The sequence below is a fragment of the Lissotriton vulgaris genome, chromosome 1_1 (assembly GCF_964263255.1).
Source record: "Lissotriton vulgaris chromosome 1_1, aLisVul1.2, whole genome shotgun sequence".
In the NCBI taxonomy this organism is placed as follows: domain Eukaryota; kingdom Metazoa; phylum Chordata; class Amphibia; order Caudata; family Salamandridae; genus Lissotriton; species Lissotriton vulgaris.
This window is the reverse complement of record NC_141685.1, coordinates 1,813,528,703-1,813,553,214: the sequence shown is the minus strand read 5'-3', so window position 1 is coordinate 1,813,553,214 and position 24,512 is coordinate 1,813,528,703. Positions and strand designations below refer to the sequence as shown.

Sequence of the window (24,512 nt, the reverse complement as noted above, 5' to 3'; positions counted from 1 at the left end):
GCGTCCTCTGATACGCTAGTGCCATCCGAGCAGACAATCTCCCTGGCCCCTTGTTGTTGACGGGCCTCCCTCAGCCTATTGGCCAAGAGGTGCCCACCTATATCCCCCCGTGTAGTAAGCGTGTCTTAGTCTCAGGGCCGCAAATTCTGTCCTGTCCTGGTCAAGTGCCGCTAGCTGGTGGCATACTGTCTTGAGCTGTCGCCACACCCTCAAGGCTCGTCCTTTGGTGCATCTGCTCCAGTTCACAGACCTGTTGCGTGAGTTCCTCCTTCTTGCGCTGGCGTTCCCTATTGTCAGCAGCCGAGACAGCAATAAATTCCGCCCTAACCACGGCTTTCAGCACTGCCCATTGGGTTGCGAGGGCTGTGTCGGAGTTCGCATTATGAGAAAGGTAGTCGGTGATGGAGCGTGTATTTGTTTTACTACTTCAGTCCTGTGTAAGAGAGTGTCTCTGAGACGCCAGCCCTGGAGGGCCGTGATGTAGGTGGGAAACACCGGAGCATGGTCCGACAGTGAGGCCACCCCTATCTCGACTGTAGTCGTGAGAGCGCGCATTGGGGCGGAGACCAGCAGATGGTCCAGTCTGGCGTAGGTCTTATGTGCGTTGGAGTAGTAGGAGTATTCCCTATCTAGGGGGTGGAAGCTGCGCCAAAGATCATGAAGTCCCAAGTCATTTAAGCGTTTGCACCCCTCTGCCGAGAACGCGCCTACCTGGTGAGAGCGCTGACAGGATCTGCCCAAAAGGTTATCAAATACTAGGTTTAAGTCACCCCCTAAAATGATATTACGGTCTGTTGTGGCTGTGGCTTCAGTGAGAGCAGAGTGTAGGAACCTCTCCTGGCCGTCATTAGGGCATACAGAGAGCCAATAGTAAATGTCAGGCCCCCCAAGGCGAAGCGGTAGGTCAAAAGTCTCCCCTTAATCTCAGCACATTTATGTAATACCTCCCCTTTAAACCGCTGTGCTACCAAAATCGCCACCCCAGCCATATTAGTGGAGCATGAGGAGAAGAACTGAGTGGGAAACCTACGAGACTGCAGCCTATAACAGTCTCGTGCCAGCAGATGAGTCTCCTGAAGTAAGCGTAAATCTGCTTGAGTGTTCTCCAAACATGACAGTACCGCTCTGCGTTTCACCGGATTGTTAAGCCCTCTCACATTGAGAGGTAAAATTCTAAGGGTGGTATAAGGCATTACTAATATCTAGCGGGGTCAGGCTAGTATGTAGGGGACCATGTGTGGCGCCGCCCGCGCTCCTGGCCGCTAAGCGGGGACGGTCTTTACGGACATGTGGAGCTATGTTGACACTAAAAGAAAGTCAGTCATGGAGCACTGGACACCCCCCCCCCCCTCAACCCCCCAACAATTCCGCAACTGTGCAACATTCTAGGGAAATAAAAAGAAGCAAAAACCATGGTTGATCAGAGAAAGGATATCGGGGTAGATTACCAATAGGAAAGGCATCCCCCTCCCGCCAACGACCCGAATTTTAGGAAATCAGACAGTCGGTGAAGGATAATGTCCAAAGTCAGCCCAGCTGGGTGCTAGGGAGGTCCGGGGAGACGGCCTCCAAAGCTGACCTCCTGCCCTCCATGACCTCCGCAGCTCGGGGTTTCCTGAGGCAGCCCTGTAGTCACCATCTAGGTCTGGAATCGTCCACTTTCTCCTTGGAATCCTCATCGCCACCCTCCGACTCCGGTAGTTCCACCCCCAGCAGTTGGCAAGCCTCGGACAGAGAACGCAGTTGGTACAATTTGTTATTCATGCGAAACACCAGTCTGAATGGATGGCCCCAGCTGTAAGTGATATTGCGCTGCTGGAGGTGCATAGTGATGGGTTTGAAGATTCTCCTCTTCTGTAAGGTGAGGGCAGAACAAGTCCTGATAAAGCACTGGGGTGTGATCTCGGAACTTCAGGGGATGCAGTTGACGCGCTTTCTGAAGAATAGCCTCTTTGGTGCAAAAGGCCCTCTGGGACCCACCCTGTGCGCCCGGTCCACTCTCAGCTCCGTCTCCAGTGGCTTACCTGGTATGTTATTGAAGAGCTCTCTGGAGAAGGCGAATAGGTCCTTCGAGTCCTCGTCCATCTTCACTCCTCTAATGCGTATATTGTGGTGTCGGGACCTGTTTTCCAGGTCCTCAATGTGCGCTTGAAGGTCTACTTGGTGGTCATGGAGCCTAAGAATATCTTGTTGTAGAGCCGCTATCTCCGTGTCCTTCCCGTCGCTTTTACCTTCTAGATCAGCGACTCTCTCTCCAATGCTGTCCATATCCCGTCTGACCTCCCGAATCTCTGACGTGAACTCTTGCTTGAGGGCATGAATGTCATCTCTTAGAGCGGCAAACATAGATTCAAGGAATGCCTTGGTGATGGGTTCAGTTCCGTCGTCCTTCCCTGATTTGGGGCCCGAGGACCCAGCTGCTGCGTTGGAGGCCATTTGATCGGCTGGCGCCTTACCGAACAAGTCTTTAATGGTCTTATCCTTCCGAGTTCTGGAGAAGGACATAGCACTGCCTGGTGGGGCTCAAGAGAGTTGCATAGGCCCCCCCCCGGTCGCTGCAATCAGCACTCCTTCAACAGCTGGTGCCAAGCAATGTCCCCACCTACCGGCAAAGGAGGCAGGACTCCCGGGCGCTCCTGGAGGTGCTGCATGAGACGGTGCTCCAGCCACCCTCCCCACATGTAGGGATCGTTGCTTTGCCGGTGTTCACATTGGGCCCCGCGGGACGAAATCCAGCCACTCTTCCTCGTGGCACTCTGTCACTCCCAACGTGCCCGGTCTCTGGCCCTCTCGCCTGCTACCATCCAATATTGCCACCTCAAGTCGCCCTGGTCTCTCTCGGCCGCCAGCCTCCGCTTCCAAAGCTCACGCCCGGTGGCCTCGAGAGCAGGACCGGGGAGCTGGTAGCGCTCAAGCCACAGTGGACCTCGCCCTCTACTTCCGCTGCCTCAATATCGCTGCCAGTCTGTTCAGGACTATGGGTACCTGGCTCTGCAGCCCTGCGGCGTTCCTCTAGCAGTGGAGGATCCCTCAGTCACAATCAGAGCTGTCTCCGCCACCACAGTCACCGGCAGCCTCTGCACACACCCGAGGAGAGGCTCACGGGCCGGCACCCCAAGGAAGCAGCACCGCAATCCAGCAGACGGCCTCCTGCCATCTAGTTAAAAGCTGATAGGGTCCCATGCATCCACTCCGCTCATATCTGTAGCACGCAGTCCAGCAAGCGGCGGCTCCCCGAACCGTACCGCTGCCCTATGTCTCTCAGCTATCTGCCGCTCCACTCACCGGTATCCGCAGTGGGCCACCGCAATCGGACTCCTCCTCAATCTCCGGCCACCACCTAGAAGTCCATGCGGTAGGCCCAGTCGCGGGCCGCCGCAAACTAGCGCTCCGGGCCTCCCCCACGCCCGGATTTCAACCGGTCAGTCTGTGTCTTGCGGTGTTATCCGGCCTCTCCCCAGGTGTTGCGGGCCCAAGTCCCCCGCTCACCGGCAACTCCACCGGGGTCTGTGCTTGCGTCTGTGCCTATCCGGGCTGGGCGGGCCTATTCAAGATGGCGGCCCCGCCTCTCCTCCACAGCGTCACCGCAGCGCCCCGGCACCAGAAGAACCTCAAATCTTCATCGGCCGGGCCTCCACAGGGGGAACCGAGGCTCCGGGCCCAAGTCCCTCACACCCTGGCCTACCGGCGGCGGCGAGCCTTCCCGCAGGCCCTTCCAGTCTCCGGCCAAATCGCTCCGGGCTCTGCACAAGATGGTGGCCGGCCTCGTCCCCGTCGCGTGGCTCCAGTCCCCGGTCGCGTGGGGGGGGCACCAACTTGTCCTCGCTGGGGTCGCAAGAGCCCAGTCCTCCGCTCTGTCTGTAGGTCTCGGGCTCGCCGGCCTGGAAAGGCGCGGGACAGCGCGGCAGGTCTCACATCCGCCCGCTGCGGTTCCAGGCTGACCGGTCCTCGGCCGGCCGCCGCGATGCTCAGCCCATCTCTCGGAGTGAAAACAGCCCCCCAGGAGCCGCTCACCGAATCTCAGCTGCACCTGCCGGGCCCGGTCAGATTCCTCACAAAGATAAGGACGGACTGTAGCAGTTACGGCCAGAAATACGGTGCTGATGTAGGCCGTCGGCGGGAGCTCCGGAGCAGTATGTCTGCTCACGCCGCCATCTTAGCCACACTCCCCCACGCTGTGTGGTTTATAGTAGGAAGCATGCCTTACAGTTGCTTGGATGGTAATTTTTATAGCCCTCTTTTTTATTGCTGTTGGAAATGGACTTGTTTTTATATATTTTTTTAAAATTGTAAATAGACAAGGTTTTATCTTTTGCACACTTTGATGTTTATTTTTGTAAAAATAACCGAATAAAGTTATTTTGATGATATTTATCTAATTTCATTGATTTTACTGCTTGGTTTTCTGGCTATAAAGAGCTTCTTGAAGTGTCACACATAGGCAATAGAATGCAACACATGAGCAGGCTGAGACACTGGAAATGTCACACATAAGCAATCTGAAAACTTGTCTGCTATGTGCAATATATTACGCTTGAATGCTTTTGATTGGAAAGCATTGTGTAAATTTGGCCTTCCTGAAATACCAAGCACATAAAGGCCTGATACCGGGAGGGTAGGTGGGAAGTATGACTGGTTTGAGGATGAGTAGGACTAAGAGTAATGAGGATTACAGGTAAATAATCAGGACAATATTTCTACGTCTCTCATCCTCGACCCAGTGATAAACATGAGGCATATGAAAGCAGACACCCAAAAGGGAAGGTCTTTGAAAATCTGTCTGAAAAGAATAAATAAATGCCACACAGGGCAAAACAAGCACCATAGTAATATTCACGTCATTTCCAAACAAACCACACAGGAGCAGCAGGCGCCACAGCCTGCAAAACACCACTCCCAAAATCCAAAAGGTCATTCAGGGCGCAATTCAAATGGTAAGGGCTGATAAATGTAGACTCAAAAGCCCACGCCCCACCTTGACAAAATTCAAACAATGCCATGCAATTATAAGCAAGCCATGAAGTTGAGACCCCTCGAGTGGACCTGACCTGAACATTGAAAAAACATGGCAAGCCAGAGCCATGAAAAGCCAAAGAGATAAGTGTCTTAAATACAACAATCCAGAGTCATCTGAGATGCAGCCATTTAATGCCCTGCTAGACCAAAAGTCACAGACTGTCAGTAAAACGAAACGCAGCAGACCTGTCCACACAAACACATTTCTTGTCTAGAGTGTGCAACAAATGTTCCTCAAGAGAAGAAGTAGAAGGACAGAAAGAAGGCAACAGCAACTACTGAGAAGTATGAAATAAAGAATGATTCCTAGGAAAACACCCAGAATTCAAACGCAACACCACAGCATCCTCGATGAACCGCAGAAAGGGAGAGGAACACTGCAAAGCATAAAGGTCCCCCAACCTCCTGATCAACGTGATAGCCACCTGGAAAGCCAACTCAAAAGACAAGAACTTCACATACACTGTCGATAAAGGCTCAAAAGGAGAGGACTGAAGAGTATGCAGGACCAGAAAAAGATCCCACAAAGGAACAGAAAAATGGACAGCAGGGGAGCAGAGAGAGGAACTCAGAAATAGCTGGCGAACCAAGGTCCCATCCTCTGAGGGAAATGTCCGAACGAAGTTCCTGCCAACCTCCTGACTGTGACCAAGCCAATTACTCCTTTAAGGTAGACAAAAGTTCTAAAAGCATTTTTTCCAGCTGCTCCAATTCACACATTTTCTTTTTTGTAGAGGGAGAGGCTGAATCACGACTCCCCATTGAAGGATGAAGATGATGAGGATGGGGAACAATGCCTCTGTGCACCAGCAGGTTTCCCCTCATTGAAGCCAAAAGAGCTCTATCACAGAAAACCCAACAAAAATGAGAGCCACCAAAATAGGCTTCCAATATAGAACCACCTAAAAAATGAAGTAAACTGCATCAGACCTGACCGAGCACACGATTGACAGCTCAATATAATAACAATGCTGCAATCTCCTCCCAAAACATAAGGAATGCATGGGAGGAGCAGTGTGCACCAGAGTGGACTGGCGGGCCACCAACACACTCGCTACAAACTGCTTGCCCATCATGCAGCAGTAGGACAGAGGCAAGTAAGGCAGCAAAACGCCGCTGACAAAAACATATGCTCCCAGATTGTTTACACAAAGTGGGGGCAGGTTAGCAGACCTCCTCTTGTCAGGGCTTGAGGTGGTGGTCTGGTCTTTTAGACCGAGTACAAATAGGCTCTAAGGTGGGACGTGAGTTTGCCATTCCCAAAAGGGTGCTGGTACTCTAATAGTGTTGGAATAGAGGGGTAGGATCACAAAGACGGACTTCTATCAGAGAACTTTTTGCTTTTATAGTTAAGAGGGTACAGGTACGCTGACCATAGGTTTACTCCATGTCCTCCGATCCACAGTGCCATGATACCGGTTGCTTCAGTTAAGCAAAATATCCTTGGGAGCAGTCAGCCAACAAGGGGGCTAATGTCCCAATTTTGGTCTAGGAAGATGGGCAGGTGTGGTGCTCCCTTACAAGGGGTAGGGAGTAGGGCACATGCCGACCAGACTTGGCTGAAGGGTATTCTTTACACCCAGCTGGGAGATAGATATATGGCCCAGTGGGTCGGGTCTCGCCTTACCTGGCGCTTCGGGACAGGGGTACTCTCTGGTTCATGCTGACAGCACGCCCCTTACCATTTTTGGGTTGAACGGGCATGGAAGGCATGATTAAATGTCAGGCTTGCGGGTCCTGGCAGTCAACTTTGCAAGCCCATTTTTGTAGGGGCAGCAAACCCAGCGTTCTGGGCAGGCTTGTCAGTGGAGCGCATCATGCAGGTGGCACGAGGTGTATCCCAATGTGTTAAAAGGTACGTATGTCAACAGCCACCCAGGGTAATATACCATAGGCACCCCTGTGAGGTTTGTTGGCGGCAGTGTTATTAGGCAAATATGTGCAAGCTGGATATGTTGTATAGAATGGTGTGCAGTGCCATTCACAGGGGGGTTTGCAACCTAGCATTTCTTCAAGTTGTCAGGACCAACAGTCTGGGGGGAGGGCCTTCTGGGCGTCCTGTGAGTGGGGGTCCCCGGCATGCACTGGAACAGCTTGCTGTAGAGGCTGCGACACAGACGAGGGAGGGTGTCTCCCCTACCAACAATTTTGGTCATACACCTGGGAGGCAATGACTTGACTTTCCTGGGTAGGAGTGCACGGCTGCCAGAAATGAAACCCCCCTGGTGTTAGTTAAGCAACCAGCTATGGGCATGTCTATTATGATCGCCAGAGATAACGCCACTGTTAGTGTGGCAAGGGACCGGTCAGGGGTTGCTGCGGGAACATTTCACAAGAGAGTTTACAATGCCAGGTGCAGAGTCACTGAAAAAAGGGGGTTTAGGGTGATCAGGCATGGCCCGCTGCATGCAAAAATCCACAGGGAGTTTTTGTTTGGAGTGTACTGATCCAGAGGGTCAAGAGGGTGTAGGTAATGATGATGATAATGACATTTATAGAGCGCTTGGTTACACTATACTAGTGTCCCCCCGCACTGCGGTACATAAGCAAAGAAAAAAAAACATCATTCTCAGGTCACCTCCCTGTCAGAGGGCAACAATAGAAGCTACTCATTTGGAAAAAGGAAAGTTTTCAGCTTTTTACGGAAGGTCACCTCCGATGTCTCCATTCGAAGCCCCCACCGGAGTCTATTCCATTGCTGAGCCGCCACAAACCTGAAGGAGCGCCCGCCCATTGTTACCGTCCGGACTCTAGGGACAGTGACCTGTCCCATCCAACTAGATCTTAGTTGGCGGGAGGGGACATACGGGCTCAGAAGATTATATAGGTATGCGGGTCCCTTCCTTTGTAGGATTCGATGGCACACAAAGAGTGCTTTAAATGGGATTCGCTCCTTGATCGGGAGCCAATGGAGAGCAACTAGCGCCTTCCTTGAAGATGCTCTCCTTGGCAGGGTCAGAACCAGGCGGGCAGCTGCGTTCTGTATATGCTGAAGCCTTTGTACACAGCTAACATTGGCCCCCAGGTAAAGCACATTCCCGTAGTCCAGCCTTGAAGTTATTAAGGCATGGACCATGGTCTTCCTATGAAGAACCAGGTTTTAGAACCCAGCGGCGCCAGGGGCACGCCCAATATCTTCGGATTCACCTGTCTTAGAATACAGAGACACAGGATACTTCTCGGTGATGTCAAAGACCAAATTTATTGGCTGCAACCAGGAACAGAGGTCTACGAAGCACAACACGGGTGGTTCGTCAGAGACTGTACAACTGTAGTATTGCGAGACATCGCCTTTTATGCCAAAAATCACATTCCTGACTAGCATCAATTATTTAAGAACTGTCCAATCACACAGTGACATTTCAAAAGATATCGCATAACGACAAGCCCACTTTCAGTTGTCCAGACCACCATAAATGACAAGGCAAAATTCAACATTCTTGCTTGGACAGGCCGGACAAAACCCATAATAAATGGACCTCAACCCAAACCATAAATAGGCCATAAAAGAAGGAACAGAAACAGATGAGAAACAAGATAGAAGGGTGTGTGCATGTACCATAAACTCAGCAATGTCCTGCTCTTTGATCTCTATCTGAACAGCTGCCTAACAAGGAACTGGCTCAACAAGATCAGCTTCGGGCAATGGAGTCAGTTCGTTCAGGTCACACAAAAGTCAACTAAAGGTGTACGTGTCCCAAAGACTCGTTCGGCCGTAGTCATCGGCCTATGTGAGGGCAACCACAAAATGGTTGCCGAGCACAAAATGGAACCCGGAGGTTCGAACGAAATCCCTGAATATGCAGTGTATCCATCAATCGAACATGACGAAAACACTCGTACATACCGCACTCATCATTTGCGGTCCGCTGATACCAAAATCGTCACGATACGACAACCTTTATTGAACGGGTTCAGAATCACGGAACCTCAGTCCCTCCTTTTGCCCTTACATAGGCAATAAACCCAAACTCATGTCAGTCTGAATCCAGGTCTATATTCATCAGATCATCGAGATGTTGCTGTAGCATCATCCTATTACTTAGCAACTCTCTCTGGACAGGTCTCCTAGCACACGAAGTAGCACAAAGGCCACATATAGCAGGAGCACACTGAACGCAAAGACAGAACAGGAAACGGATAGCTAACGTCATCCCAATGACCATCAGAATCTTCCATCCCCAGGTGGATAACAATCCCCAAAACCATCCCATTAACGACCAATCTCCTTCGTCCACATGTACAGACTCAGAGATCTTATGTAGCTTGGAAATGGCTTGGTACACAGTCGGAGCGTTGTCTGGAATATAAACGCAGCAGCTCGATTGAATCAATTTGCATACCGCTCCTCTATCTGCAAGTATGACATCTAACGCAACTCTGTTCTGAAGAGTCATAAGGCGATCCGACTGGAGCTCAGCAGTCAAGTTACTAAGGGCACCGGCAGTTTCGACTATGGTGGACTCAACCACTCTCGTCAGTTGTCGAATATTCCTGCTGTTAACCATAGGTCCCCAAAACGGCAGAAAACCCTTCAAGAAATCTCCTAATTCTTGTCCTGCAGTATCATCCTTACTGAAGCCACCTCTAACAGCTCTCGTCTTGTGGTAATCTGCCGCAGCTGTATACGTAGGAGGTAACAGGAACGAAACAAAACATGTGCCCGAGAAATCAGGGGAAAACCATGTGTACGCTCTATCATAGCAAACAAAATAGGAACCCTTCGCTGCTAGAAACGATGGGGAAGTCTGGGACGCAAAATCATACGTCTCAGTGCAAACACTCTTTCCTAACTGAGCTCTCGGATTCTTGCCATTACCTTGCAGACAGTAATGACCCTGATGGGGTACAATCCAAGTCGGAGAGGATCTTTTCGCTCGCTGGTTCTCACTCAGACTAACTCCATATCCAGTAACGTTCCATCCAATATACGCTGGTGTCTCATCTCTCTGGATAGTCTCATAGGAACTAATTCCTCTAATCATATCGACTATACCCTTGACTAGAGCACTATTCTTTGCACTATCCTTCACAGAACATAGGAAGGCATAGGTTGTGTAGTGGGTGCAAACGTCACTTTGAAAGAGAATATTATCCCATCAGAAACATAATTAAACTAAACAGCATCAACAAACATAATATTAAAAAACGTTTTCTGCTCATCACTGTACATATTTTGCTCTTGAAGCTCATTCTTTCAACAGGTCTCTCCATCTCGAAAAACTCCATCCTCTAACCGTGCTGTTCGCGGCGGTTGGGTCTTCTGTGCTAAGGAATGCGTCTGTCAGTCCAGGGAACGCCCTGAGACCAACCAGAACTGTCGACCTTGTGTCTTCGGCTTGCACTCCCAAGTCTTTGCACCGTGACCTTACAGCTGAACCAGGATGGCGGTTCGAAAAACAAAAATCAATCAAAACAGTTCCTCGGAGGAGAGAACATAATTTCAAAAATAGCAAAGAAAAAGAATTTAATTTTATTTGTCCCACGACTCTTGGTCGCAAATTATAACGGCCTTTGCCAGGCAATGTCTGATCACGGAACAAAAGTTCAGGTTCGGAAGTGTCTAAACGATTTGACGGAGGCACAGCTTCTTGCAGAAGATCGTCGCTTTCTCGTTCAGGGTTTGTCCCAATTAAACGTGCATCGCTAACAGGCAGAAAACGAGGCACGGTTTCAGTTTCAGAGTTAGGAATACCATTCTGGAGCCACTGGTCGTACGGCAGAGGCAAAGGGGCCATCTTACAATGTACGCCGTGGATCCAGTTCTTTTTACCGCGCACTCGCACTGCTGATCGCGTGGACAGTAGCACCAAGTAGGGTCCAATCCAGCGGGGCTGATCGTTCTTGGTCCGCTGGAAATTCTTTACCAAAACCCAGAAACCAGGTTCGATAACATGTCCTGGATCTTCAGATGCTTGTGGCAATGCATGATGAACCTGTTGGTGAAAAACACGCAATTTAGCCGTCAATTCGTAAAGGTAATCAAGCAATACAGGGTGCTCTATTTCACTAAATTTGGTCGGCCGCGGCACTCCCCATATATTTGCCGGGCGACCAAAAACAACTTCATAGGGACTAAGTCCCATTTGCGAATGTACAGTCATTCTTGTTGACAGAACTGCTAATGGCAATGCATCGGGCCATTGTAGACCGGAGCTCGCCTAAATCTTGGCCAGTTTTAGCTTAAGGGTGCCATTATAGCATTCAACCAAACCAGCTGATTGGGGGTGATTTGCAGCATGAAATTTTTGGCGGATTCCTAAACCATCACACACTCTCTTCATCACTTGACCCACAAATTCACTCCCATTGTCGCTCCAGACCATTCTCGGCAATCCAAATCTAAAGAAGAATTCCTTGACAAGGGTTTTAGCTGAGGACAAAGCAGTGTTATCTTTCAGGGGATATGCTTCTACCCATCTCGAAAAGGCCCAAACAACCACGAGCACATATTTTAAGTTGTTGCACCTCTCCATGTGGATGAAATCTAGCTGCAAAACCTCGAACGGATACGTCGGAAGTGCAAAATGACCAGCTGGAGTTGGAGTTCCCTTACCAGGATGGTACATCAGACAAACCATACAATTCTTAACCAGGTTCTCTGCACACTTAGGGATTCCAGCATTTTGTCATACTGGAGCCAACAACTTACAAATCCCTTTCACACTGATATGAGCCATTCCATGCGCCATCGTAACCACTGGAAGCATATACGCATCGGGTAGCAACCATCGCTGATGCTCTGACAACTCAACCCAACAACCATTCGAATCCAATTTACCTGTACATTCTCTCCATTCATTCAACTTTTTCTCTGTAGCTTCAGCTTGAATGGACTTCACGCTCTCTATCGTATCTTCACACATACTTCTATCTGGAACCCATCTCGCCGGACCTGCAACATACATTCGACTCATTACATCTCTCGCCGTATCTTTCGCAACTTCATCTGCAAACGCATTACCACGACCAACATCAGTAATTTTCTTATGCGCACTGCATTTCACGATCGCAACTTGCAACAGCAAAGTAAGTGACTCAAGAAGTTCATTCACCAACTGACCATGTTGAATCTTGGTTCCATGCGAAGTCAGGAACCCACGCTCTTTCCACAAACGTCCAAAACTATGAGCCACACCAAACGCATACTGGCTATCAGTGTACACAGTCACTCGTTTCCCTTTCGACAACACACACGCTCTTGTCAATGCAATCAACTCCGCTGCTTGTGCTGAATTATGTGGGATACGTGCAGCTTCAACAATCGTATGCAAAGTCGTAACAGCATATGCCGCAGTCGTATCACCCTTCGGAAGCTTGAAGCACGAACCATCAACCCATAAGGTACCATCACACTCTGCAAGAGGAGTGTTCCTAAGGTCTATTCTACCTTTTGTTTCTTCCTCTGTCCTAAGGAAGCAATCATGCTGTTCAATAACATCTGTCTCAACTAAAATCGGCAACAACGTAGCTGGATTCAACATATTACATCTCTTTATGTGCACATGACTTGCTAAGAGCGTTAACTCGTAACCTGACAACCGAGCACTAGTTAAGTGCTGTGTCTTGGTCCTGTTCAACAAAGTATCCGCTGCATGTGGAACCATCACAATCAACGTATTATCCATCACCAAACCAGCAGACTGTCGAATAGAGACAGCCGCTGCCGCTGTAGCTCTTAAGACAACTCGGCAACGCTCTAGCTACCGGATCCAAAGTCGAAGAAAAATAAGCACAAGGACGTTGTTTATCGCCAAACTGTTGTGTCAAGACTGACAATGCACATCCATCTCTCTCGTGGACATAAAGTGTAAAAGGCTTACTGTAGTCGGGAGTACCCAACACAGGAGCCGAACACAACGCATCACGCAATTCTGAAAAACTCTTCTGACATTCGTCAGTCCAAGGAATAGGATTTGGAGTATCCTTAACAGTAAGAGCTATCAAAGGTTTCGCAAGAAGCGAAAAATTAGGGATCCACTGTCTACAGTACGATGTGATACCCAGGAAAGCACACATTTCTCTCTGTGTCGTTGGCACACTCATTTTCGCAATTGCTTGAATTCGTTCTGGGGTCAATCTTCTTCCCTCCTTCGATAGGAGGTGACCTAAGTAGGTCACTTCTTGTCGACAATATTGCAACTTCGAAAGAGGCACCTTATGATGGAAATCAGACAAATGACGTAACAACGACAAAGTAGCCTCTCTACAAATCTCTTCATTGTCAGCAGCAACTAAAAGATCGTCAACATACTGAATAAGGGCAGCACCATCAGGTAAGACAATCGAATTAAGTTGTGTTTTCAACGCCTGACTATAGATGGATAGACTCTCACAATAGCCTTGAGGAGCGCGCTTGAACCGGAAACTTCGGCCTCCTAAAGAGAAGCCAAAAATATCCCTACTCTCCTCGGCAATCGGGATGCTGAAGAAAGCATTCTTCAAGTCAATCACCGAAAACCAGGTAGCAGAAGCCGGAATCAAAGTCAATAAAGCAGTGATATCTGGCACAACAGGAAATTGCGGAACTACGATCTTATTCACCTCGCGAAGATCGATCACAAACCTATATACAGGCGGTTGTGAAGAATCTGTACGTTTCAAAACAGGCAAAACCGGACTATTGCACACATTACCTCTCGTTTCTTCAATCACACCTTTCTCAATAAGATCATAGATGATTGCTAAAAGTGCTCTCTCACCATCACTGGAAATCCGATATTGGGGAATACGTGGCAATCTAGCATTCGCTTTCAACGTTACAACATATGGTGGAATCTCCAAAAGACCCACATCATTAGGACCAGTAGCCCAAAGAGAATCAGGAAGAGAAGACAATTCAGCTGGAAGTCGATCTTTAGACAAATACGTTGGAGAGACCACTCTCTTACCCAATGTAAGCTGTACTCCTAAAGGAGAGCAATGTAGCGTTGCATGCAATCTTTTCAACAAGTCTAATCCCAACAAGTTCTCGCCACAACCTGTCGTCAGAATAAGGGGTGCTTCGAATTCACAAGGTTCAACAGAAAGAGACAAAGGACTAGAAATCGGATTACTAACTTGGGCGCCAGAAAAACCTACTGAAACATTCGTCAAGCCAGACAATGGTGCGCCAGGGAGTTTAGAGTGCATAATAAAACTCTTCGCAGCACCTGTATCCAACAGAAAAGGCTCTGACACACCTGATGTAATCACATCAACATAAGGTCCACTCTGATCTACTGGAACTGAAAAAACTCCCTCTCTTTGTCTATGGCTGTCCTAGCAATCATTACCATCCATATTCTCACCTTCGACATAATAGTCGTCAGTATAGTACTGAGCCGTCCTACCAGACGCACCATTCTGCTGATCAAAACTATTCATAGAATTCTGTGGAGGCAAGGAACGCGCATTCTGAGGAAACACACCACGTCCTCTACCTCTAGGAGCTTGCTGAACACCTCGACCTCTCACACCAGAAGCACCATTCGTGCGCTGTAACAGAACCGGACAACTACTCTTGAAATGACCCCCTTCTTTACAATACGCACACTGATTAGGGCCTACAGGAAAACGCGGCTGAGAAGACTCGAACCTTTGCGAGTTTCTCTGATACTGCTGAGGTTGCTGATAATCGCGCTGATTATTACGAGGCGGATACGCTTGCTGCAAAAGAACCTTTGTCTTTAACTCGATAGTCTTTTTGTCGGCTCTATCTTTCTCATCCTTATCCCTATTCTCGTAGTACTGTGCAGTAGCCAAAATCTGTGCTGACGACGAAACAGCCCAAGCACTCTCAGAATCCTTCAACTTAGTGCACAAATCTGGAAGCAAATTATGCACGAACTTATCAACAAACAATTGTTGACCACCTTCCGTACTCATGTCCTGGCCACTATGGTCGATAAACGTCTCTTCAAACCTAGTGAAGAAATCGGACACACTTTCGTCTTTCTTCTGCTTACATGCAGACAATTTGTCCCAGTTTACACGCATAGCAGGCATCAACGTCTTCATGTAATTAATAATCCTACCAGGGAATTCTGCAACTAAAGGCTCAGGCTTAGCACCACCAACTTGTCGGCCATCTGCAGCACCAATATTAGCCCATGTATCACCTAATTCCTGCGAATGATCCGTATGACGAATCAGTCCCCATAAAGGCTGTGGAACTACATTCCCAAACAACATGTCTATGTCGGCTAAATTCATAACACATGAGTCTGCAGTCTGTGATAATTCCTTATAGTACCCTGCAGGATTTTTACGTGGATCAGGCAAAGTCTGCCTAAGGGCCAAAACTTCAACTCGCTTCCATGGAACATGTACCCAAACACGCTGAAAATGTGGCAGAATAGGTGGATTAGCGGCTACATGTCCCGCTCTCCAAACTGGGGGAACCTCTCTCATCGGATATTGACGCACTGTCCTCCTAACAGAAGAATCAGGCTCAAACAACGGCTGAGGAGACTCACTCCTAAACTACAACAATGTCGCAACTGCCCTTTCAACGTCGAGACCCACTATAGTTCCCTTCGCAAACTCGGACTGTACGCGGAACAACTCAGACGGAGTCTGCCCCAAATCACCATCTTACTTGGCTGGTACCTGTGGCATTGCATAGTGGTGCAAAGTGAGCGGGAGTGTGCGGGAGTGACCGTCTCTGGGCCGGCCGTGCTTTACGACCCCCGACGGTGGTGTTGGTTTACATGTTGTTCTCTTACCACAAGCACTTTACCTCTCAACAGGAGGTGTTTAAGGCCAAACACCGACACACGGGCAAGAAGGTGGCCCTGAAGAAGGTGCTGATGGAGAATGAGAAGGAAGGGTTCCCCATCACAGCCTTGAGGGAAATCAAAATCCTGCAGCTGCTGAAGCACGAGAATGTGGTGAATCTAATCGAGATTTGCAGGACGAAAGGTACCCGAAATCCTAACCAGTACAACCGCTACAAGGGTAGCATTTACCTGGTGTTCGATTTCTGCGAGCACGATCTTGCCGGCCTGCTCAGCAATGCTCATGTCAAGTTCACCCTCTCCGAGATCAAGAAAGTCATGCAGATGCTGCTCAATGGCCTTTACTACATTCACAGGAACAAGATCTTGCACAGGGACATGAAAGCTGCCAATGTGCTCATCACCCGGGACGGAGTCCTGAAGCTGGCAGACTTTGGCTTGGCTCGAGCCTTCAGCCTTGCCAAGAACAGTCAGCCCAACCGCTACACCAACTGTGTGGTGACGCTCTGGTACCGTCCTCCGGAACTCCTTCTCGATCCCGATAAGAAAAGAAGATCAAGAAGACCCGCTGTGCAGCTGCTAACAACAAGACGACAACACCTGACTTGGCCCCACCCCTACTGGCCTGTCGACCCTGGAACCTGCTCCTGCCTAATCCCGGCGACTACTGAGGACAGCAAGCTTGAGACTCCCAGAGGACCTACCTGCCTTGACCCTCTTGAAGACTGGGACTCCCATCAGCAGAGGCTCTGCTGCAACCACACCCCTGGCACCAACCAGGATGCTCCGAACCAGCCCACTCTGCACCCACCAAGCCCGGCCCGTGCCCGAGTGATCCAAAGCCACGAGGACGTCCCCCTGGCGACTGGGACCCGAATTCCAGTGCCCAAAGACCCTCCTCGATGACCCAGACGATGCCTACAGACTCAGAACCAGGGCCCCCCCACTCCTCAATCGCGACCAGCCGAGGGTAAACTTTTCCGACACCCAAAGACACCCCTGCACCCGGCACCGTGCAACCCCCTGCGCCTCCCTTTGGGGCACATACCTGTGCTCCAAGATCCCAACTTACCTCTCGAAGTGCTGGTCGCCCCTGAAGAGTCTCCGTCCCAGAACCTGCAGCCTTTGTTCACCTTTTACCTTTCCAATTGAATAACATTGAGCGCCCGACAGCTCAAAAGCACCCTGCACTCAGCTGCCAGAGTGCCTCTGGCCGTGTAAACTTTGCCCTATCCTGCTTCCCCATTTGCCTTGAACAAGTGACTAGGAGCCCAGCTCCCACAGCCGCGTGGCCTGCTAGCCAGCAGCCACCAACCGGAGGCCCCCTACCCCTCATTGGATAACATTGGGCCTAATTGCACCCGGCCGCCCCAGTGCCGCTGAGGGTGAACCAACTGTACCTATCTGATGCTGGGGGACCCCTGAATCTATGCCCAGAACCTGAACTTTACCATTCGAGTACTCACCTGGAAACCACTAACTCACTTACCTGCCATTGGATAACATTGACTGGTTTGACTCGGATAAATATTCTATTTCCTTTTGAAAACTCAAAATATTCATATAAAATCATCCGAAGTACTCCCCTGTGACCTGGGGAGAAGCCAGTACTGTACCTTGTAGCCCAGTACTGAACCGCAAAAGTGATCCTTTACTAGTAATCTGTATTTTCTCCATAGGAATCCATTGTCTGCTTTTCTATGAAATTTCTTCTAAGTGTCTACTTTTGAAAACTTGAAATATTCTTTAAAAATCATACGAAATACTGAAACGTAATTACTTACCTGTTTTAAGTAGAGACTCCAGTGCTGGACCTAGAAGCCCAGTGCTGGATTACAAAAGTAACAAGATCGTACCTTACCTGCAACCTGAATTTTCTCCCTTTAGATAACATTGCCAGATTTTCATTGAAAAGTTTCTACGTGTGAACTTTTAAAACCGCTTTATATTCCTAAAAAATCACTACAATTACTAAAACGATTTTACCAAAGTGGTTTCAGCTTAGACCCCAGAACTGAATCTAGGATCTAGTCCTGGAACTACCAAAGTAATCAACTGTACTTGAATGTAGAAAACCCATTGAGCTCAATGCTCTAGTGTTTAGAATTGTGTTTCCTCTATTGTGTTCACAAAGTTTATTGCCTCTTTGCAAAGTAATTACATGACAATACTCCTATCGAGAAAAGTATATTTTTATGCTTGTTGATTCTAAATAAAACCACCATCTTCCCATTCTTCACGAAGGAAAGTGCACATCTTCTCGAAAACATATCTCTGCTTCGGTGCTTCCCATTGACGGAAGACATTCATAACAGACTCTAAATTATATCTTAAAGAATGAGCCACCCATTTACGAGCTAAATGATCCAATACTTCCCGCTCATCGGGACCAGGCAGTTGGCTACGCAACTGTGTACGCGCCGAAACAGGGATCATACCCAATGACCCGAAGAGAGGAGAAAAGAGACCAGTAACAGTCTCAGTCATTCTCTGTCGAACAGAAGGAGAAGTTGACATAAGAACAGGAGACAAAGCAGACTGAGAGGAAACCAACGTAGGAACAATAGCAGACGTAGTAGCAAGTACAGGAGACAAAGTCGTAAGAGTTGGAAACGGAGCAGGTAGCAAAGTCGGCGGCCCTGGAGAAGGCTGCACCAAAGGAATAGGAGCCAACTGAAGAGGAGCTGGCGGTTGTACAATAGCAGGAAACAAAGCAACCGGAGGTTGCGCAACTAAAGGTTGCGGAGGTGCTGTAGCACGCTGCACATAAGGGGGTGGCAAACTCAACAAATGTGACATCAAAGGATCTTTCTCAAGGTCCTTCGTTGCACCTTGCTGTTGAGGTGGCAAAGCTGGATAACACTTATCAATCGCCATTTTACTTTGCCTGTGCAACTGCTCACTCGCTTGTTCTTCTTCGTTATCTTTAAACTGTATAGCAGCTTGCATTATCGAAATACCTTTCTCTCTTTTATTTCTTTTTGCTAACTTAATTTCTTTTTGTTTGGCTTCCTTTCGCCAGAGGCGGAAAGAGTCAAACATCGCCGGCCGGGCTTTCTTCTTGAAAAGTTTAACTTCTAAATTATCTAAAATCTCTGTGTCATAACTACCATATTGGGGCCACTTTAGGACACCATCCTTCCTCGTATATCTAATCCATACTTCATTATACGTGATAGGGCCCACGCCATGTTTTAAATAGAGCTCATAGGTCGGAGTTCCAATCGGAGGCACTGGACACGAGTCCTCCAATCGGGAATCCCTATTACAACCACAACAAAATATCTTTCCAAGTCTGCTAAGACCAGGCATCTTCGCTCACTAGTCTAGCTGCAAACTTCAAGGGAATATTGAATACGATAGCCTCGTGAATACACGAGTCCCTCGGCTTTGGAGCTTGCAAGTCCCAAATCAAAGATCCCAAGGGGATACCCAAAACAAAACTAAGGACTGGGAGACGCTCCACTCATACTTAACTGAAATATCGATGACGTCGCCAGAAGACCCGTATATTGTCTCGCTCTACAAATCGTCAAAAGGCTCCAAGACAGGGCGACCGTCAGGGCAGCAGTCCTTTGTAGCCGTCGGAAAGCGGGGAACCTCGCAGCAAAGACTTTCGGACAACGACGACATACAGGGGTCGAGGAAGTGGCAGGCCTTCCTCCAGAATTTTCACACGAAGCTCCTCACGATCTTCAGGCTTGGACCGGTACCGCTGAAGTCGCCCTACGTTGGGCGCCAACTGAAGAACCGGGTTTTAGAACAAAGCGGCGCCAGGAGCACGCCCAATGTCTTCGGGTTCACCTGTCTTAGAATACAGAGACACGGGATACTTCTCGGTGACGTCAAAGACCAAATTTATTGGCTGCAACCAGGAACAGAGGTCTACGAAGCACAACACGGGTGGTTCGTCAGAGACTGTACAATTGTAGTATTGCGAGACATCGTCTTTTATGCCAAAAATCACATTCCTGACTAGCATCAATTATTTACGAACTGTCCAATCACACAGTGACATTTAAAAAGATATCGCATAACGACAAGCCCACTTTCAGTTGTCCAGCCCACCATAAATGACAAGGCAAAATCCAACATTCTTGCTTGGACAGGCCGGACAAAACCCATAATATAAGGACCTCAACCCAAACCATAAATAGGCCATAAAAGAAGGAACAGAAACAGATGAGAAACAAGATAGAAGGGTGTGTGCATGTACCATAAACTCAGCAATTTCCTGCTCTTTGATCTCTACCTGAACAGCTGCCTAACAAGGAACTGGCTCAACAAGATCAGCTTCGGGCAATGGAGTCAGTTTGTTCAGGTCACACAGAAGTCAACTAAAGGTGTACGTGTCCCAAAGACTCGTTCGGCCGTAGTCATCGGCCTATGTGAGGGCAACCACAAAATGGCTGCCGAGCACAAAATGGAACCCGGAGGTTCGAACGAAATCCTTGAATATGCAGTGTATCCATCAATTTAACATGACGAAAACACTCGTACATACCGCACTCATCATTTGCGGTCTGCTGATACCAAAATCGTCACGATACAACAACCTTTATTGAACGGGTTCAGAATCACGGAACCTCACCTAGCTCCGGTAGGCAGGATGTCCAAGGTCTTGCGCAAACTACGCAAGATACCAAAACAAGTTCCTGCCACTCGCCTTGTCTGAAGCTCAAACAAGAGCTTGTGGTCTAACCACACCCCTAAGTTCTTAACTTGCTCACTATGAGCCGGGGCGGGACCCAGGGTCTGAGGCCACCACGCTGATGACCACACAGTGGGTGCCTTACCAACAATCAAAACCTCTGTCTTACTCCTGTTCAGTTTAAGGCAGTTCTCACCCATCCATACCACAAGTTCTTGCATTCAGGAGTTAAAGTTGGTGGCCGCCTTCTCATCCGATTGTGTTAAGGCCCCCACCAACTGCGTGTCATCAACGTAAGACACTGCTTTGACCACGTACCTTCCGGTAATGTCTGCCACTGGTGCAACATAAAGATTAAACAGGGTCGGGATGAGGGTGGACCCCTGCGGCACCCCCTGTTTAAGCATGATACACTTTGACCGAAACGGTCCCTGTGCCACCTGAAAGCTGCGATCCTGCAGAAAGGATTCCATCCATGCCAATGCCTTCCCACCCACCCCTCCCTTCCTGAGACACTGGAGCAACGTACAATGAGCAACCGTGTCAAAGGCGGCACTCAGATCTAGTCAAATTAAGGCTGCAGTCTGACCTTCATCTACGTACTTCCGAATGACCTCAGTGGAGAGGAGCAGAGGAGATTCCTTCGAATACAGTGCGCGAAAACCAGACTGAGTGGGATGGAAAAGATCATGTTTACCAATATGAGATGTTAGCTGGATGTTCACCACCTTCTCTTCAATTTTCGCAAAATAAGGGAGTAGCGAGATGGGCGTAAATTGTCTAACTGGTCCATGTTGACACTCAGCTTCTTCCTCAATGGGAGGACCACCGCTTCCTTCCATCTTCTAGGTACCACGCCTGAGCTAAAAGAGAGGTCTAACAGATGCCTAATACTGGGTTCAAGAAGTTGCATACTACCTTTCAGCACCCTAGGCCTAGCAGGGTCACTGGGAGAACCCGACTTGATGTTACTGGCTATCCTCATTAGGATCTCAGGATTAGGGATGCTAAAAGCATCCAGAATCTCTTCTCCCTTAAAAACAATAGAAGCACACCCCTCCCTTGCAGAGACCGGGAAGGTGGAGTACATTTTCTCCACCTTCTCTGCAAAAAACTCTGCAATCCGATTGCAGGATTCCACTGAGCCTGTAATCGAAGCTTAGATCTTATCCAAGGAAGAGATCTCCTTATAGACAGTGAACAGCTCTTTGGCTGAGTCTTCCGCTCCCTCAATTCTCTCCTTATAATAGGAAGCCCGCGTCTTCCTAATGAGGGAGTGGTAGAGCTTAAGGTTCACTTTATATTCAGCCTTCATCTGGGCCGAAAAATCCCTTCTCCACCTTCTTTCAAGAGGTTCACAGGCCGCTTTCGCCCGTCTCAATTCGTCTCTGAACCAGGGCGCTGATCTAGCTTGTCTTTTGGAAGCCTTAGCTGCCCAGGGTGCGCAGATGTCAAGTGCTTCCAAAATGCGCCTGTCTAGGGCTTCACACGCTGTGTCAATTTCCTAACCACCTGGAGGTCCCCCCTGAAGAAGGACTGTACTGAAGTTGTCTTGCGAGAAGATCGCCCTCCTCCTGTATTTCTGCCTTTGTACAACCCTCACTTGAGTCTTTTGAGCCGGTATCCACACCTTGAAAGGGATCACATAGTGATCCGACCAAGGGACCGGCAAAGGTTTCTCAATTTCAAGAGCATCCCAATTAGCGAAGATTGGGTCAAGTAAATGACCCTATCTATGCGTAGGGTGTTCCGACTTAAGTATCACCTGGAGTGATTCTAGTTCCTGGAAAATCCTCTGCGCTCCCGAGTCAGAGGCGTCATCAAAGTGCAGATTCAAGTCTCCCAACACCAGTAGTTTCTCATACCGGAGTGCCGGATGGACTAAATATTCACTCAGTTTAGACACAAACTGTGTAAAAGGACCTGGAGGTCTATAAACCAGAATCCCTTTTATCATATAGCTTTTAGAGACAGTTATCGAGAAGATGCCCGCTTCACTGCCCACGATCTTAGTGGGTTCAAGGGTGCACCGTAAAGAATGTTTAAAAATCATCGCAATCCCCCAACCTCTCCCTGTGGTTCTGTCAACCCTACTGATGCCATAACCGTTAGAGAGGGCCTCCAGAATGTCAGGGGCCGAGTCCTCATTGAGCCATGTTTCCGTGAGGAACAGGACATCTAACTGGCCCTCTAAAAGCAGGTCATGAATGTCCAGTTTGTGCCTTCTCATGGAACGGCAGTTAATAAGGGAGAGGCTCAAACTGAGGCCAACCTCCCTAGATATCAAATGCGGACCTAATGATGCCTATCTTGGTGGGGGCCCTGGTTGTGATAGTGGCCACTCACAGAGCTGTGGCGGAGTTACAGGGAGATCCAGAGGCTGTAAGGTCCAGAGGGGTCCCCGCTGCAGGAGTACAACAAGAGTGCAAAGGCCAAATATCCCCAGGGAGGCCCTCGCGTTGGACCCTGGAGGAGCGAGGGCGCCCTATTAGTCCTACGGGCGGTTGTGGACCTGAATAACCGGGGGTTGCCTGGAACACTCTGCCCTCCTTCTGGGGGCGTGAGTAATGGGGTGGACTGGCGGTCCACCGGTGGGAGGTTAGATAACCCACCATGTTGGCATATTTGTTATGCAAATGAACCTGCAGAAATTTTCTCCACAAAGAAGGTGTCTTGTCTGTTTATTTCTCCAGGATATTGGTGTGGGGGGGGGGGGGGATGGGGAGTGTTGTCGATATTGGCACTATGCATGGGAGGAGCAGTGTGCACCAGAGTGGACCGGCCGGCCACCAACACACTTGCTACGAACTGCTTCCCTATCATGTAGCAGTAGCACAGAGGCACGTAAGGCATCAAAACGCTGCTGACAAAAACATATGCTCCCATTCCAAACTCCCCTCTCTCTGTTCCATGGGGCCCATCAGAGAAAAAGAGAGACGACAGCGATCGGAAAAAATGCTCCCATGGATGCCAGGACTAAGGGCATTCCCAGCCCTCGGTCAGAACTGGCGCTGCACTGGAGTGCGTGCACACCCACAGTGGAGGGCAGCCCACAACCGATTTGTCAAAAAAAGCAGTCTCAGAGAGCCTACTGTCAAGTCTGGAAACAGAGTACACAGCAGGAAAAACCAACCGCAAACCAGTGAGACCAATCAAGTCAAGCAGGCAGGTCTCCTGGCAGCAAGCAATACTCAACGGAGTCAAAGGAGACCACCATAAGACATCCCGACTCCTGATGCTCCCACAAAGGCGCTCCCCAAAACCCAGCAGAGAGAGAAAGACTGGGGCAAACCACATTGGAAGTAAAAAAGCCCGGCAGTTACCTCAGCGTCCCCCAAAAAGAAACCAAAACAGGAAGTGCTAAGGAGTAGCTAGTGTATTAAAGCCCTTAGCAGGAGGGTGTGTGGATTAGCAATCATTTCCTGTTTTGTGTCCTGTCTGGGATTGGATACTACTTCATGTGTTTATGACTGAGTCGAGAACAAGGGATGTAGAGGGAATGACAGCCGAAGACTGGTGTGAATAGAAGGGGCTGAAAGGCTCCGTGTACACAGGGGAGGCTGCTCTCTGTGGGGCTCTAGGGGGGGGGGGGGGGGGGGGGGGGGGGGGGGAGGGAGGGTGCCGGCCTATTTCTACGATTGTAACACTTGCCTGTCTTCAGTTGTCATTTTACAGAATGTTTAAAGATCCTGTAAAACTGTTCTGGTGTTTCCGGATGTGGGAATTTTGGTTTTTGAAACATTGGACAACTCGTGTTTGCCCAGAACGCAACTCGTAATTGAACCCACAGTTGTAAACCTTTTTGGAAAGTTACCTACTCCTGTGACCGTCGGACCTTCTGACTTAGCCTCTTGTAGTGTACGTAGGCTGAAAGTAGTAGTCGGCGTCTAGTGCTATATGAGGAAGGCGACACACCCGTCGAAATAAATCCTACTGGTTCGGGACTTTCCTTTTTTAACTCATCTATAAACATATAAGGAAGCTCTTCCGATATAAACGCTTGTCTCGAAGTGGAAATTTTGGGCGTAGTCCTTCTTTTCTTGGCAACCTACAAATGGGAGGGGTTTTTAATTCTCGTAAGCGACAGCGGAAACTCCGTTCACCTCGAGCCTCACTCGAACCGGAAG

General features: G+C 49.0%; 2 protein-coding genes across 2 annotated transcripts in view; both read left to right on the top strand.

Moving 5' to 3' along the window:
- The window catches only part of TXNRD1 (thioredoxin reductase 1), a 195,366-nt gene that overhangs the window by 108,677 nt on the left and 62,177 nt on the right, over positions 1 to 24,512 (top strand). The gene's annotated exons all lie outside the window — the stretch shown is intronic.
- Positions 15,752 to 20,651, top strand: CDK9 (cyclin dependent kinase 9). Its single transcript, XM_086953842.1, has 2 exons — positions 15,752 to 16,304; positions 20,565 to 20,651. Exons 1-2 carry the CDS (start codon positions 15,807 to 15,809, stop codon positions 20,649 to 20,651), a joined length of 585 nt encoding a protein of 194 aa, XP_086809968.1. The 5' UTR covers positions 15,752 to 15,806.